Below are 18,620 nucleotides of genomic sequence, written 5' to 3'. Positions count from 1 at the left end.
ATGATCACTTTGTGTGCAGCATTCCACTGATTGGTTCACCACAAGTACAAATAGACAAAAGACAGATAGAAGTTAGAAATAATTCTAGGAGTGGAATAGTCACAGCCAAAAGAAGGCATACTGAAGTGGCCAGGAAATGTAATGTTATAAAAAAATATGAACTCGTAATTTCTGAAAAATTTATAATATATTGGAGAATAATGGACAATCAACAATTCCTCCACAAATAGACAAATAGAAGTTATCTTTTCAAAGTCGGGCAAATTAAATACACACGCGACCCCCGTTCGTAACTCGTAGATATTATGATTTCAACGTGATATAAAAAGTTTTAAAAATGAGCGACGGCCTCAAGAAGCTGCTGAAAAAAATCCTTTTGCCGACATACACAAAAAGTGAACATACATACATATGCACATTTTTGCTTTTACATATATAGACTAGTGGGGGGTACCCGGCATTGACCGGATGTTTGTAGGTGTGTGTGTTTTTGGGTAAATGAAAAGAAAAATCGTTGGTTGTTTAAAAAAATAAACGAAGCCTTGACGCGCAGTTGGAAAATAGTAAAGTGTGGAAAAAAAAAACAGGTGCCCGTTTTTGACGTGAACTTTGAGTGCGGACAGTGTTTGATTTACCGCGAGTCTGTCGGCTTCTTTTTTTTATACGAAAAAGCTTAATGCACATGCAGCGATCATAAGCAATATTCACAGTCCAAACGAATGCTTTCTGGTGCTGAGTTTGCTGTGCTTCTTAGTTTGAAGTTGCTTCCCTTTGTCCTATTTAGTTGTATCTTTTTTTGTTGTTTTTTTTTTTGTTTTGTTTTTTTGTTGGTTAATATAAACATGTAAACTTTGCCTGTTAACATCTTGTAAATTTCTATCATGTCACCATTTGTTTTTTTTTTTTTCTGGAAAGTAAGATGATAAAGAGTACTTGCCCGAGAACATTTCCCTGTGGAATCCTGTTAATGAAGCCTATTTGGATACATGGCCATTTACTGATACATGTTGGATGCAATTCTGTGGGAAGCTGCTTATACATGTTTTAGCTTTGCCTTTAATGCCATTGCTCTTAAGTTTATCCACCAGCCTTTTGTGTGACATTGTGTTGAAGGCTTTTTTGAAATTCAAGTAAACAATATCTACAGGGTCTCCTTGAGCTAGCATTTCGATACACTTGTCAAGTTCTTGTGTCGTGCAGGATCTACTTGAAACAAATCCATGCTGTTTATCACATTACAAGTAGTTGCTTACAAAATGTGTCATCAATCTCTCCCTAACCCGAATCCTTCTAACATTTTACACAATACTTAAGTCAAACTCACTGATCAGTAGTTGCCCAACATGTTTCTATTACACCTTTTTAAAAAATAGAGGTAATCTAGCCTTATTTCTATTGAATGGATGGTTTTGATTCCACAGTCATGAGAGGTTTGGTGAGGTAATCTCCTTAAGTATTCTTGAGGAGGTGCAATTCATGTGGTTAGTTGAAATACCCAACTCTGATAAGATTCTGAAGTCTGAATATCTGAGTCTACCTTCAATAATGCTTCCAATTTCCTATTGTTAATGTCAGCCTTAGTTTTCCTTCTTTGATATTTACCCGAACTATATATATTTTCAGTTTCAATGTTCAAATCCTCCATCTTATATAACTTAGAAATATATATATAATTCCCTGTCTTTTCTGGTCTAGATTGTTTACAATGATCAATTCTGATGTATGTGGTTTAAATTTGAACTTCTTTGGCGAGTGATATTATATCTGATTTAAACTGTTTATGCTCCGTTCATTTTTGTTGTAATCACATCAATTTTTGTTGATAAGATCTTTTGTCCATTCTTTTTTAAAGATTGGAGAAATTCTGCTGTTTATTGATTTCTAGCTTGGATGGTGGTCCCACCATTGCAGTGCTTTTTCTCTGGCATGAAAAATTTTCACTCAGTCAATAAAAATGTTCTTCTTACCTTTACCTCTCCTTTCAGGATTTTTCTTCAGCATATACTATTCTTTTCTTTGCATTTTTCTGAGATCTGGTCCTACAAATACTTTGCAAAAAGTCTTCATTTTCTTTTAGTGGTCTCGACTTCTTGAATATCTGTTTCTTGATGTGATGATTTGCACTTTGTCTTTTTACTTTCTTTCCAATACTGGAGTACTTTTCTATTGCTTTTTTTTTACTTAACTCCTAGAGCATCAAACAGCTCTCTTAACATTTGTTATGTCTTCTTGCCTGGCCTCGTTCTTTGTTTCCTTTGACTTTGGCAAGTTGTGGATGATAATGTTCCTGATGCAGAATTTTCTTTCTCTTTGTTCCTCTATTGCCACACTGTGACTATGTTTGTTAATAATTTTGTCATTAAAATCTTTTTCTAATAAATCCACTTTTTCCTATCTGTTCTTCATTCCTATTTGCTTCATTTTCAATTTTCTCTTCAATGCCATCAATTCTACTTGCAATGATAGCTTGCATGTATATGGCACACTTTTCTTCTATATCTTCATCACATTGTACAACTGTCAACACAGGATTTTCACATTCAAAACAATTGTCTAAAGTGTTCTCTTTTATGACTGAAAATATTTATTTTTATCTTGATTTCTTCATGTCAGGAATATTCCATTCAAAAATATGTAAATTTGGCTGAATAGAATTAGCTTAGATTTAACTGACACTAAAAGAAGAGATGAAATCGATGTAGTTTACATTTGAACAATTTTCAGAGAATAGTGTTTTTTTATCAAGAATAAATATTTCTAAAAAAATTTGCTGAGAGCTGATTGGTTAATCACATCAGCATCTTTTGACTGCTTACTTAGAAGATGGTAATATGAATTTGCCAGAAATGGGGTCATATTCTGGATAAGTATCCTTTTTTTTATTGAAATTAGTTTTTTCACATTCTCATATCATTATTGTTAAATTATAAATAATACTAAAATGTTAAGAAATCAATTAAAACTGTGAACAGGGTTTACAGAAGATTTGTCATCCTTAAAATGTGTTCATATTTTTTTTTCCAGGATTTAAAACCCAGCAACATTGTGGTGAAAGCTGATTGTACGCTAAAAATTTTAGATTTTGGCTTAGCTAGGACTGCAGGAACTGGTTTTATGATGACACCGTATGTTGTAACAAGATATTACCGTGCACCAGAAGTCATCCTGGGTATGGGTTATAAAGAAAACGGTGAGTTAACATCATTTTTATATATTATAAAAAATATTGCCATTTGTTACAAAAAGTAAATTGATAAAACATTTATGAAATTCTCAGAACCCTCACCCTCCATGTGCTAGATTGCCAAGGAAATTTAAATGATCAAATAATTGTACATGAAAACAGAAGAAAGTAAACTTGCTTCCTTTCTTCTTCATAATCCAAGAGATTAGACCACAAGACCAATACTTTACACTTTCACCTTTGCTTGTACCCTAACTAATAACGATAAACATAGGCTGTAATAAAAATTTCTTCAAACAATCCATTTGAATATTATTTTAGAGAATTTTTAGTTTAGCCAAAATATTCCTGAGCAACACCAGATAGGGGCAGTTGGAATATAATAAATACATATTCTTGAATCTGTCATAATTATTATTTTCATATGTTATGTGATCATCAGATGACCTAAACACAATACTGTAGTTCCTTTGTGTGCTTCTAGTTTCATATATGCATTCACTGCAGAAAACTGGATAAATTCAATTCTAACAACTTGTTCATTCTGTAAAATTCACTTTTTTATTTTTTGCTTCATGCTATTTTTTAAATTTTAATTCTGTACAAGTTTAAGTATATATGGGATCCAAACAACTCTGAAACATGTACACTTGCATAAAATAGATCAAGAAAGCACCTGTTAGCTACATAAATAGCAGGAGTTGTAGATTATCTGGAGGATAATATCAAATTACTATTGTTAGGACTTGAAAAAATCAGAATTTTGGGGGATATCGGGTTCTGATAAAATTGAGTTTAATTTCCAATTCCAAAAACGATTCTTCTAATTTTTTCTTGTTTAAAATTTAATTTTTCATTGTTGGTATTAATGATGAATATTTATCGATTTTAAACTCTATAGGCTTAAACAAATTTAGGGAAAAACAGCATAGCTGAATAAATCTTACAATAAATTAATCAAAATATTGAATACTAGTAAAAATTTGCAATCAGAGGGAGCTGGGAAGATGATATAATGTAGTAAATGAACTACATACACTGATTTCCCCAAAGGAGAAGTTAGTGCCTGAGGGGATGATATCATGACATCAATCCCCCTCTCAAAGGAGAGGGTAATCCTTGGAGGATAGTATTATGAGAAACAAATATATACTATGCTGCCCCCCCCAGAGGAGGAAATGCCTGGGAAGAATGTATCATGACAGATGAAAATATACTACACTACAAAGGAGGAAATAAAGCCTGGAAGGATTTTTCCCCTTCCCCCAAAAAAGGGGGCGGTAATTATGCCTGAGAGGATGGTATTCTGATAAAAAAATATATATTACATTATTCTCACAAAGAAGGATATAATGTCTTGTAGGATGATATGTAACAACAGAAGATACTATTAGATTGACAAGAAAGTTCTTGCAGTTTTTAACTTTTAAATTCGGATAAACATATCTCGGCTCAAACAGAAATTTATTGATCGAAATAAGCACTCTTAGAATATATACACTTTTGCCAACATAAAACAAGTATTTATGCCAGTTACATAAAAATCTTGTGTTCTGGTGGCGATTAATTGCTGAAGGTGGTTTCGATATTGCTTAGATTTTTTAAGCATTTCTCAAGCAGATAGTTGTCAAAATACTTGAAAAAGTGGTAGTTGGTAGGTGAGAGGTCTGGAGAGTGTGGTAGATGAAGCAGAGTTTCGTAGCCCAATTTGTTCAACTTCTGCAAGGTCAGTTTAGCAACGTGCGGTTGGACATTGTTGTGGAGGAGAATTGGGCCTTTTCTGTTGACTAATGCTGGGTGTTGTTGTCGAAGTTTCTAATGCATTTCATCCATTTGTTGACAGTACTTTTTCACCATAATGGCCTCGCCTGCATTAAAAAAACTAATAGATGAGACCACCAAACAGCATTACATTCTTTTGGTGCAACTCTGACTTCAGGAAGTGTCATGGAGCTTCATCGATGTCTAACCACTGTGCTGAGCATTGCTGGTTGTCATAAAGGACCCACTTTTCATCACAAGTCACAGCCCAGTCAGAAAACGGGTTGTTCTTGTTGCATAAAAGAAGGAAGATGACACTTCATAACAGTGTTTCTTTTGATTTGTGGTCAGTTCGTGAGGCATCCTTTTATCAAATTTTTTTGTCTTTCCAATCTCTCTCAAGTGGTTGGAAATCATCATATATGTTACGTCTAATTCAGAAGCAAGTTCTTGAACACTTGTGCATGGATTGGCATCGACTAAGGCTTTTAATTGATCGTTGTCAACATCCGATGGCTGACCACTATGCTCATCACCTTCAAGACTCTTGTTGCTGCCACAAAATTTCTTAAACTACAATTTGCTGTGCGTTCAATAGTGGTTCCTGTTGTTGATATCGTGAGCTGTTTCAGCAGTTTTTTGGCCTAGCTTGAATTGAAATAAGTGAATTGTGCGAATTTACTTTTTTTCAATCTTGTATTCAACATTCTGAAAAGAATACATAATTGTTTTAAAACGATTGTAGTTTAAACAATTCGATAGAGCGAAAAACGCTATTTAAAATGATATATAAAGTAAAGTTATTATAACAAAAACGTATTTGAGAATATATCATTTGAAATCAAAATTAAAAATTCCACAAGACCTTTCTTGTCAACATAATATATTACTCCCCCCCCCTCAAAGGAGGATATAATATCTTTTAAAGAAAAAAAGGAGGTAATTCCCGAGAGGATGGTCAGCAGAACTGATATTACACTATCCATCCCTATTAAAAAAATAATACAATAATAGATTAAATTGAAGGGAGAGTGTTCTTTTCATCTAAAAATGCCTTGTCATAAAATATTATTTTTATAGTTCCATGGCCTTTTGGCTAAGAATTTCCACATCCCAACATCTGACTATCAATGAAACTATTGTATATATAAGAAAATATAACAATGCAAATTCCAAATGTACATTACAGAATATTGATTTATTACCAGCTGTTTAAAAAAATAAATATGCGAATTAAAACCTAATATGGATGTTTGCGGATTACTATACATATATGATATCATAAAATTACGATACATATATATCATAAAATTACAATACATATATATCATATCATAAAATTACTATACATATATATCATAAAATTACTATACATATATATCATATCATAAAATTACTATACATATATATCATAAAATTACTATACATATATGATATCATAAAATTACTATACATATATATCATAAAATTACTATACATTTATATCATATGATAAAATTACTATACATATATATCATAAAATTACTATACATATATATCATATCATAAAATTACTATACATATATATCATAAAATCTTCTGTAGTATCATATAAATAAATCAGCATCAGCTGTTTTGATATTAATATGGTTAATTGGTTGGGAGATTCTTTTGCATTTGTTCATTTCAATAAAAACATTAAGAAGTTTGTCAAATTCAAAAAACAATTATATCTATGTATTTTAATGTAGATGAAGACCCTCAGCTAAATCACTCCCTTAACTCTGCCACTAACTTCAAGTCCAGGTATAAAAATATAGTTACACCTAAGATTTAACACAATAACAAAAAAAAAAAACTTTAATAATTTGATTTCAATATTTTGTGTGCTTAGATAAATTGCTGTTATTTACTTTAAAACAACAGAGTAAATACTTATTTTAAAAATATTTTAAAATATGAGGAGGGTTCAATTCCTATTTATAAATGTAGAAGAATTTGTGTAGCTCCTCTCCTTAAAATAAAACTTAGAAAATTTATTTTTAAATTTTCTTACGTATAGTAAAGCATAGAATAAATTTTTTAAATATTTATTCTAAAATTAAGGGAGGGAGCAACATCTGTTAAAAACAGCAGGAAAGGGGATTCAAAATCGATTTTATTTGCATGAAAATAACAGTAATTGCTTTATTGACCTTGTTTTAGATGTTATTCTTACAATGTTTCTGCCAATATAATCGTCAACCTTCCTCAGGTGTGTCTTGTTGAACTCTGGAATACTTTCTCTGCCAGTTGCATCTCAGTAAAGTTAGATATGTATTGTAAATAAAACCCCTATTAGCAGGCAACAAATGTACAGAATTGCAAACACACAAAATACCTACTTGAGCGTAGGTTAAGAAATTGGAATAAACAAAATCTATTATTAAAATTACTAACAATGTTGTTTAAAAAACAATTGAAAATAATTGCAAGTTAGTGAACAAACATCTAATAATTTTTTAAATAAAAACAATTAAAAAAGTGGTTCCCCTTTATTCAGTAAAAGTAGAAATTAACGGAGAAGGGAAAATAATCCAACAAAAAAAACAACAAAAATAAAAAAAAAAACAGCCCTTCATGCAAAAGATAACACACCCTATGAATTAATTAAATATAAAAAAGCATTGAACAAAAAATAATGAAAATAGAAAAGAGAATTTCATTTTAAAATCAAACAAAAAACATAGTTAAGCTTTTAGTTACAAAATTGAATTTCTTCAGTATTCTAAAGTAAATTTATGCTGAATGGTTATCTGAAACAAGCTAACTACAAAACCATATTAGATTGACTGACAGTCACTCAAGGCATAAAATCATTGTTCAACAAAACACGTAATTAAATAAAGTCTGAACACTGTTTATATCTGTAAATACAATGTTTAGTATGATGAATCCTCATGAGGATAAAGCACAGAAAATTCGGTTTAGCTTAATTGCCGTATATATTTTTAAAACTTTCTAGTATATATGTAATGAATTCAAAACATTTAAATCCAGTTTTAGAAAAAAAGAATTATCCAAGAGTTATGACATGTGTTTCAGGGAAGATATATATATATATATATATATATATATATATATATATATAAAAGCGAAAATGTCTGTATGTATGTGTGTTTGTGTGTCCGCTAAAAACTTTCGACAGACAGAATAAAAATCAACAAACTTGGTATCATATTGAAGCTCCATCTTTCGCATGAAAAATTGGCCAAAAACGTTAATTTTTTCACCCTGAAATCAACAGTTTTCTACAGGGGGAGGGGTGTCAACAAAAACCGTCCTCTCATGACAAGATCGGTTCTACGCATGCGTCAGATGATGTCATGACCTGATTTAGTTTAAATAGTTGAAGAACTGACTAAATTTCATGTACATCGTGTTAGCTCAGTTGGTTAGAGCGTTGGGTCATTATCTAAAAGTTTTGGGTTCGAATCGTGGTGTGAGATGTCTTTTTTTTTTTTTTCGATTTTTTAAATTTTAATATTGAAGCAGTGTTATTTAGGTCATTTTTCACATAGCGTTCGTTTTTCCGTTTTTTTTTTTTTTTTTTTTTTACTTCACTTATTCTTAGGTTTTCATTAACACTCCCACCCCCGACCGACCACACACACCCGGGTACCCACCAATTTTTTAAATTTTAATATCGAAACAGGGTTTATTTAAGCCATTTTTCACATGTTTTTTTTTTTTTTTTTCTTTAGTTTTAACGTTCGTTTTTCTGTTTTCGTTTTTGTTTTTTCGATTTTTACATTTAACATGGTTCGTTTGACTTAGGTTAGTTTTTTTTTTGTGTTTTTATTTTTTTTCGTTTTTTTTCGTATAATAAAAGTGGCACTAATTTTTCCGGTCACGATCGCCAGAAATATCCGAAAGCAATCAGATTTGATCAATGTGGAAATATTTTCCTTATATCAGATAATTGCTATTCCATTTGGACATGGTCTCCCGCCCCCCTCCCGACATCTTGGAAAAATAAAAATAAAAAAAGCGTTCCCGCAGTAAATGAAATACTACTCCGCAGACAAAGTTGACCTCATTAAGTCATTAAAATGTGCACCTGCCAATTCTAAATAGTTAAATAAATTTAAACGTGTTTCTGTTAGTATTTCGCGGTGGCCCAATGGTTAACGTTGCACTTTTTTTTTTTCACACTTTGATTTCCAACTTTGCTTCAAGGGTTCGGGTTCGATCCACATACTTACCTACCAAAACCCCAGCTAGTATATCTATATATATAAAAATGTAAATCTTGGTTCGTTCGGAGTTAATTGTCTCAAAAACCACTGGACGGATGGCTTCCACGTTTTGGTATAATATGTTTACTATATCCATGTGTGTTTTTATATATTTCTTTTTAATTATAACATTATACTTAATTTTTCTATGATAAATAGCTAGATTTCTTTGTACCGAGAGGCTATTTTTTTTATTTAGGGACAATTATTTATTACCGCTTCCTGTCACGTGACCAGTGTTACAATTTAGCGGTTTTCCTGCTAGATCTGGAGATTTCGTTTACAATCTAGCGGGAAATTCTAGAAAATCTGGAGGTATTTGGCACCCAGACACTCGCATTAGATTGCTTGAAAATACTTTAAAACATAAAAATAAACTCATTCATGTAAGTAAAAAAAAGTAGCATTTATTGCCTTTGGTAACAATTATTTATTGATTATTTGTTTTATTTTTCACCTTTTTTTCGACTAACCATTCTTAAATCTCACTATAAAATCGATTTTTCCAAGTACATTTTAGGTGGAGGGGGGGGCATTCCAATCTCCCCGAAGGGGTTTGTATTACTGTACACGGGTTTGTATTACTGTACACAGATTCGAAAAAGTTGTCAAAAACAAATATATAACAAATAAATGTTATCAAAGGCAAGATAAGTTACTTTTCTGCCAAACTGGCTAGCGATTTTCTGGACATTTCTTTCTCCTGATCTCGCGGGGTTTTTTTAAATCTCAATTGACAACATTGCATCACTAAAAAAACACCACAGGCTTAATGTAAACAGAATATGTTTACAATATCGGTAAATTTTCAATGTGTTTATTGATAATGTAACCATGTGATTGAACTTTAATTTAAATTAACCACACGAGGTCGCAAAATGAATGCCGACGCTCAAAGTGTATACACTTTTTGATTCCTCCCTTTACTTAAAAATTCACCAAAAATCAGGAAATTAACGAATTTTAATGAAAATTGCAGTATTTTTCAAATAATGATCGCAGAATATAATGAACTAATTATTTTTACTTAACTCTTGGTGAAAATGTTTTATTTTGTTTAAACAAAAAATACCTTTACTAAAGTTATGGTTTTCAGTAGTAAAAAAAAAAGCAAGAATTTATTTTTGCTTTTTTTTTTAAAGCATCGTAATTTGTAACAATAAAAAATAATTTTTACAGTAACATTACGAAAAAAGCCCCTAAAGTCCGTATTAATGTATTCGATATAACTCGAAGAAAAATGAATTATCGGATACTATTCAGGAAATTAAAGATTCAATTAGATTCCTATTTCAGTCACCTAAATTATTTAGGGTGAACCAAACCTAAATATTTTTTTTTTTGGTAAATATCCAGATACGCTACTACAGAACACCAACCACTCTAATTTGTTTGGGGGGGGTGATGTTGGGGCGCGCGGATAAAATACTGTTAAAAACTCGCTCAATATATGTTACCGTGACATAGGTTGACATATATTCGGCGGGTTTTTAATAGTATTTTCTATAGTTTTTTATTTATAACACCTTTTTCCATACTTATGGTGTTAAAGAGGGTGTGAGACAGTACACATGTTGAATTTTCGAATACATCGGTAAACACTGTATGTTTTTCGAGCTGAATAAATATGTTACATTGAATAAAAACACAAAAAATATATCCAGTTTGGCAGAAAAGTAACTTATCTTGCCTTTGATAACATTTATTTGTTATATATTTGTTTTTTGACAACTTTTTCGAATCTATGTGTACAGTAATACAAACACCCATTTTGTGTTTTATATACATAAAGTACAATTGTTGAATGTTACTGCTTTGATTATATTCGTTTGGGGGGGGCACAATTAAAAAATTAAGAAAGATTAAAATAAAGCGAAATTTAAGTTTCCGTTCCATTTTTACAACAACCGTAAAACAGTGCATACTCAACAAGTTTTATCGTAATTTATAAGCATATTGAAACACTAAATCAACATTTTATTTATTTTTTTGCATAATTAATGATGGAAGTATTTTTCTGTTTATTTTCTTAACATCTGTTAAAAAAAAAAATAATTTGTACATTCTCTTGAAAAAAAAGAATCAAACTTTTCTCTACTTTCACATGTGTTCCATTTTAACAAACTGAGCCACAGCAACGCGTGGCCGGGTACAGCTAGTATATATATATATATAAATAATCATTAGTAAACATTCCAAAACCACATATATTTATATAACATTCATATGGTTTCATTATTGGTATGGTACGCCTTACACATGTTTCATTGAATGATAGAAATTTATCAAACAACTCATCAGAGATTTATATAAATCCATATATAAACTTAAATTTCAATGGTTATAATTCTTTAATTTGGGTTGTTTGTCATTTCCTCAATACTAGAGTATAAATATATTTTATAGGTTTATATGTTTCATTATAGAGATAGGTTTTCCAGAACTTTTACATGCAGATAGGTATAGAATAGCATATATTTGTTTATATTGGTGGAATATTCCGTTCCCAAAGCCCTCCAGTTAGAGTACTTATCGTTTGAGATCAATTATGTGGTTGGTTTCCTTATGTAACACTGCTCTATGATAATACTTTTCACAGTTATAGATCAACATTCCAGTTGCAAGCGTGCTACCCATATTAAAATTTATCTTTATCCCATACTGGGTATGTAAATAATTTAAATGTTAAATCTCTTGTCAAGTCTTATCTTAATATAAACAATTTATTTTTATTTTTTAATCTTTATTTCAGTATATCTTTACGATGTAAGGGAAATGACTCCATTTTGTCCATATTTATCAATTCATACTTTTATTGAAATTCCTATGTATTCTTACTTTAATATTTTGACTTTTGTCTTGCTTAATTTAAACTTATGGTTCTAATACTATTCTCTTTATATCAGTCTAGGTTCAATTTCTGAGTTAGTTTGCTTCAAACTTCTATTCTGATTAAGTTTATTTTAATCCATCATAATCTGTTCATCTCTATATTTTTCTTCTTTTTTTTTTTACAAGGTAGTAACCACTTGTCAAGAGCCGGAAGCCACTCGGGGATAAGGGTTATTGCATGTACAGTAATCAATAGGATAGTATTGTAGTAATCGTTAGTATTGGAGATTTGATAAAGTGTCTTACTTAAGGGGGCGGTTTATCAGGAATCTGTTTATGCTGGACTTGAAGACATCCAGGTTGGAGTCAGGTGGGAAACAGGCAAACGGAACAGAGTTCAATAGGTGTGCAGTTCTAAGAAAGAAGCTTTGTTTATGGGATCTACATTTTGGTTTTGGCACAGATAAAGAGTGGGGAAAATTATTGACAGTGGTTTCAGTTAGACTGGTGTTTATTGTGAGAGATTGGCGAGGGGGGACCAGAGATTGGAGCTCAGACGAGCACTTGCCATGGAAGTAACGATAAAACAAAGACAGGCTCGCAACGCCTCTCCTGTCGGAGAGAGGTTGCAAGGAAGAGAAAAGGGCATCCCCCACTAAGCCACAAAGCCTATTTTATACTCTTTCAAGGCAGGATAGGCTGTTTTTAGCAGCTCCTGCCCAGATGTGGCAGCAGTACTCCATCCTTGTACGTACTTGGCTTTTATATAGATAGAGAATTGCATCAGTAGTGAGATATTTTCTGGAGCGGTAGAAGGATCCTACCATTTTTCCAGCGACCTTGGCAACTGACTTGATGTACATGTTCCATTTCAGGTCAGGAGTAAAGGTCAAACCCAGAAGCTTATCAAAACATGGAGCTTCCCTTAGACAAGAGCCATCCATTTCAATTGATGCCAGATGGGGATCAGAGCATTGATGATGTAAAGATAGGAGCTTGGTTTCAGATGCATTAAAAGTAACCAGCCACCTCATCTCCCCACTGTACCATGCGCTCATGGTCAGAGGATAGAGAATCAGAGAGAACTTTGTCATTTACAGCCTTTGATGTGTTGCCGTAGATGGTCGTGTCATCGGCATAGATGTCAACAAATGATTTAAGTATGTGTTTTGGGAGATCATTGATGTAGATCAGGAAGAGAGTTGGGCCCAGGATGGACCCCTGAGGGACTCCAGCGTTAATACTGTGGGCCTCTGATTTCTGCCCATCAATCACTACTCTTATGAGCCTATTGGAGAGAAATGATTTAATAATTGAGAAAACATTTCCAGTTATACCGTAGCTGGGAATCTTGTGAAGTAGACCCTTATGCCATACCTTGTCGAAGGTCTTTGATATGTCAAGAGCAGTTGCCCTAGAAAGTAAGCCTTTGTCAAGAGGTTCACTGATCCTATGAGATATAATTGTTAGCGCATCTGCTGTAGATCTGGCAGAATGGAAACCATATTGCATGTCACTAAGAAGGTTATTTTTGCTGAGGTGGTTGACTACTTCTCTATTTAATATGGATTCCAGCAACTTACTCATGACACACAGGAGATTTATTTGTCTGTACTGAGAGGGAGACGACTTATCACGTGAATTCTTAAATACAGGGAAAACTGATAAGGTTTTCCAGGGAGTCGGAAAGCACTTCTCCTTAAGGCAGCACTTAAATAGTTTCGTAAGTATGGGAGCAAGTTCTGGTTGAAGCTTTTTTAACACTATAATTGGGATGCTATTAGGGCCAGTTGCTTTACTGGAATCTAGGTTCTTGATTAGCTTGGCGACCTCATGCACGGATATTTGTATGTTGCATAGTGTGTTGTCTGTTATAGGAGAAAATATGGCCTTCATCGCATGGGGTAGAATTAGCTGCAAAGTTCATGGCAAATAGTTTGGCCTTGTCTGATGCTGACGAGATGACCTCTGGTCCATTGATGATGGTTGGGATAGAATGCATGCTTCTCTTCAGGATCCTGTTTGCTATTTGCCAAAACTGGTGAGAACCAAGCTGCTGCTCAGCTACTTTGGATTTAACAGACTGAGCATATAGCTCTCTTGCATTTTTTATTACTCTTTTACAGTGGTTGCTGGCAGTCGTGAAAGCAACTTTAGTTTCAGAACATCTATTACGTTGGTAGGTATAAAGAAAGTGAATTCTGTGCGTGGTGGCAACAGCATATTCTGGGGAGAACCATGGCTGGCTGTTAGGTTTTTGTTGGAATTTTTTAGATGGTATGAATCGGTCTATGCCTACAATTAACCATTCGTTCAGGTCTGATACATCCTTTTTAAACATGGAATGCAGAGGTAGATCAGATATGAATGTACGGAAGCCATCCCAGTCAGCCATTGAGTATCGATATACAGTACGGTGGAGAGGTATGTCTGGAGACTTATTGAATTTCATTTTTATCTTAACTGATACAACGGAGTGATCAGAGGATCCCAGAGGAGATAGAACGGAACATGAACATAACTCAGGGGAAGTTGTGAGAAAAAAGTCTAGAAGGCTTGCATACTGATCGGTAGTATCGGGCACATGGGTGGGTTCATGAACAATCTGAGTGATGTCATAGGCAATGGCGAAATCATAACAGAACCTCGCTTCCTCATCTGTCTTGTCCGAGTGGGTTAGCCATTCCACATTGTGGACATTGAAGTCACCACAAATGTGGCTGTTAGTCGAAGGATGAGCAGACAGGATGTGGTCAATTTTCTCAGATATACTCTTAAAGATAGTAACTCCGCTGTTGTGGGGGCGATAGAGGGCAAATATAAATGCAGTGGTGTAAGCAGCTGCAATCCGGAAGCACAGTTAAATTAGGGTCTTCACTGCAGATATCCCTACCACACGGAAAACCATCTTTAATGTAGGCACGTATTCCATGCCCATGGCGATCTTGGGGGTCAGATTTAGTTAGAGTATCCTTTAATTATGAACTCATCTAGGGAAGTGGTCGGCCCTATGCCAGTTTCGCTTAAGAAGAATATGTCCGGTTTCGTCTCCTGTAATTGGGTTTCAACCTTTGGAAGTTGACGTTGGAGAAGGAGACATGGTAGTAGGGGTCTACGTTGGAGGATGGGGTTCTAGGTTTATTCGTGTTTTTTTTCTGGAAATATTTCATGTTGACGATTTGGGATTTGTGGAACAGGTCAACAGACTTGGTTAGAGCAGGAGGGAAAGCAATAGAGAAAGATAGGAATTTTTTTTTTTTTTTTTTTTTTTGTAGCACATGATAAGGTAAAACCATAACAATTACCCACTAGCATGGCATCGAGAGGCCTCACCTGAAACTACTGCATGGTCCAGAATCCATTCACCAGATGGCAATACAGCAGCCCCAGTACTTTGCACCTGCTGATAGGACAGCCTCCTTAGTGGTTAATCCAAGGTTCGGGTCCCAGACTATCAGATGGATAATGTGAGCCCAGATGAAACATTTACCTCCAGCACCCTTACTAGTGACATGGTCACAACAATAGACATAGAAACAGAAATTTTCGACATCTCCGGCTACTGTTCACAAAGTAGTGCCGACCTGGAAAGCAGCTTTTTCTTCATCCTTTGGACTGAGGGATAAATAAGGAGAAGCGAGAGTAACGAGAGCTGCTGATAACGCATCCATTAAAAAAAAGTTCAAAGGACTTATTACATAATATATATTTTTTTCTTTTTGCTATTGAAATTTCTCAGGTGTTAGTTTATTCCCAATAACGATTATTAAATTAAAATTTAATTCTATTTCCCTTTTTTAGGTTATAATTAGTTTATTTTTTCTATGTTAAGTTAATGACATTAATTTATTTATTGCACCATCCTAAAATTTTCATATTAAATTTAACATTCTCTTGCAACACTTATATTTCACTCTCAACATATTCCTTTTTTTTTTATTTACACATTATTTTAATCAGATTTTAGGCACAATAATAGAAAATTATTTCTATGTAAACAGCTTTGTATAACATCAAACTCTTGGTTTAACATTTTCTTTGGAATTCACTACGTGGTATGACTCAAATAAACATAGATTACATCTTTTTGATTTACTAGGTTTATATTTTCTATCTTTATTTACTATTAACCATTTTAATTTAAATTCTAGTTTATTCTTACATAGTTCCCTAAACCAATCACATAATGCAGTCGTGTTTCTCTTCTTATTTTTAATATTTATTCTTTTACAATCATTATTTCTATCCTTATCCTTATTCGGTTCCTTTTCTGGTCTAATGTTAAATGATACAATATGGTTTCTGTATCTGTCCTTAAAATTACATTCAGTTCCCCCTAAGTATATCTTTTTTACTATTATCCACCTTAATTTCACATTTTTATACAATTTAGGAAATTTAGCAATTGCCTTCTCATGGACATTTGTTAGGTATTCTACAGTTACATTTTTCTCAATATTTAATTTACCTGATTCAATCCTACTATTATTCACTATTTTGTTAATTTTACCATTATTTGAATTTATTATAGTTTTACTTAAATTGGTAGCAGTTGAGAATGAAAGTTTAACTGTGTTCTTATTAGTTATTTTACTTAATCTATTGTCTGGGGAGAAGTTCTCATCAATTATTTTGTAAAATTCTTTAGGGATATTATTTGGTATATGTCCGCTGAAAGGTGGGTTGCACCTATTTCTCTTCTTCATAACTGCATTATTACGATTATATGCTTGTTTATCATTTTTAATTTCTTTCTTTTTATTCTTATCTTTATTTTTATACCTAATTTTATTCCCTACATTTCTTTTTCCCTTCATCTCCATGTTATATGATATTGTGTAGTTTATCCTTCTATCTTCATTATCCACCTCCTTTATGTATTTTATCTTTCCTTGATATCCTGATCAAGTTAATGCTTCATTATAGTAATTCTTATTCTTATCGAATATATTCTCATTTTGTGGTATCCTAGATATTCCTTTTTGAATCTGAAAAGAGTACTTAGAAAAGGAAACCTAGAGAATTTGCCATGTAACCAGGCAAATTCGATCTGTGAAAAGTGTGGATGTATTCTTCTTTCAAAGGCAGGGTATGTAAATCATATCAAATTTCACATTGATACACCATCGTCATCCAATGTTCCCCAGCAACTCGACAGCACAATGTGTGTCATATGCCGAAAGGTATGAAGGTATCTGGACTAAAAAACAATATGGTTGTGCATAAAGACAATATTCCTCATCTGAATCCAACTAAACTCTGTTAAAACTTTGACTTTTGTGTGTGTCATGTCTGTCATCGTTTTTGTAAATCAGCTGCCAGCCTTCAGAACTATCTGAGGACACATGAAAGGCTATTTGGTGCAGAACATAAAACTTGAGACGGCAATCTGTAGAGATGCTGCAAACATAATCATTTATATATATGCTTATATGTATGTATATGGTCATGTCATATGCTACTGTTGCCATGTAACCCAGTACTACCTGCCTCATGGTCGGGTCACCGGCGACTAAACTGGTTCCCCCAACAGACTTGTTTGGTGAGGAGGGCAACTAGTCCCCCAGAAGGATTAAAAACAACACCTTTCAAAAGGCGAATGAACCCTCTTTCAGGGTCAACGGCCAACTAGCACCATGTGTGTTTGTGTGTATGTATGTGTGTGCTGGGGTGAAGGCAACCTTTCTAGGAGAAGAAAACCTCTGATTTAAAAACCATAAAGCGGGAGACCAGTACCCACATTCAGCTGGTCTGCAGTTTAACTTGTTGGCTATCTTGCTCTTGCTTGTTGCTGGATCTCAACACTTTGAATCGAGAGAGAGAGACTTAGCTTTCGTACAAAGCTAAGACTTTGTAGCATCATCTGTGTATAGATACTCCCTCAGGCATTTGTCTATAAAAATGGTCCTGTGGCGATGGAAGTCATTTTTGGGATCATGGACTTTAAATGTCTGAGGGAGTGTCACTCGTGTGACAAGACGTTGCAATCATCATGTATGTATATATATGTGTGTGTCTGTATTATATATATATATGTGTGTCTGTATTATATATATATATATGTGTGTCTGTATTATCTAGATATCTATAAAAGTGAACGTGTCTGTCTGTCTGTCTGTGCGGCTGTCTGTGTACATTTCCCTATGCAATAACTCTGTCAATTTTTAGTCTATAGACTCGAAATTTGAAATACCGGGTATTGAGATTTGGGAAAATCGACGTGACGGGTGTCAGCCAGAAATTTGGCTGTTAAGGGGTCAAATTTCAACGATTTGACCTTTAAGAACTCTACCAAACTCCTCCGACAATTTTGGGTCTAGACACTTGAAATTTTAGATATGGGTTCCTTGAACCTGGATCTAACTTAATAAAGTGATTTGAGCCCGAAACTATAAATTTTAAGGGGTCATAATAACGGTCAAATTTTAAAAAAAATTGACGTCTGCGATCTATACCAAATTACTCACACAATTTCTGGTCTAAACATTTGAAATTTTACATAAAGTGTATTCAGAGATAGGGCAAGCTTTTTTATCAGTTTGGGTCGAAAATTTTTAGTTACCAATATATAAATGTATGTATGTATG

At 33.3% G+C, this 18,620-nt stretch overlaps 1 protein-coding gene across 6 annotated transcripts in view; it reads left to right on the top strand.

The window, feature by feature from the left end:
- LOC145258276 (stress-activated protein kinase JNK-like) overlaps window positions 1-18,620 on the top strand; it is a 432,258-nt gene that overhangs the window by 335,408 nt on the left and 78,230 nt on the right. For all 6 annotated transcript variants that reach the window (XR_013864086.1, XR_013864087.1, XR_013864085.1 and 3 more), the window contains one exon: window positions 3,025-3,190. Coding sequence is in view for 3 of the 6 variants with exons in the window: in XM_080116278.1 (XP_079972404.1) it covers window positions 3,025-3,190 (166 nt within the window). In the remaining 3 variants the exon portion in view is untranslated. The remainder of the gene's footprint in view (window positions 1-3,024; window positions 3,191-18,620) is intronic.

Source organism: Euprymna scolopes, chromosome 33, assembly GCF_053919585.1.
Source record: "Euprymna scolopes isolate OS-2025 chromosome 33, ASM5391958v1, whole genome shotgun sequence".
NCBI classification, from domain to species: domain Eukaryota; kingdom Metazoa; phylum Mollusca; class Cephalopoda; order Sepiida; family Sepiolidae; genus Euprymna; species Euprymna scolopes.
Note: the sequence above shows the minus strand (reverse complement) of the source record. Positions and strands in the feature narration are given on the sequence as shown.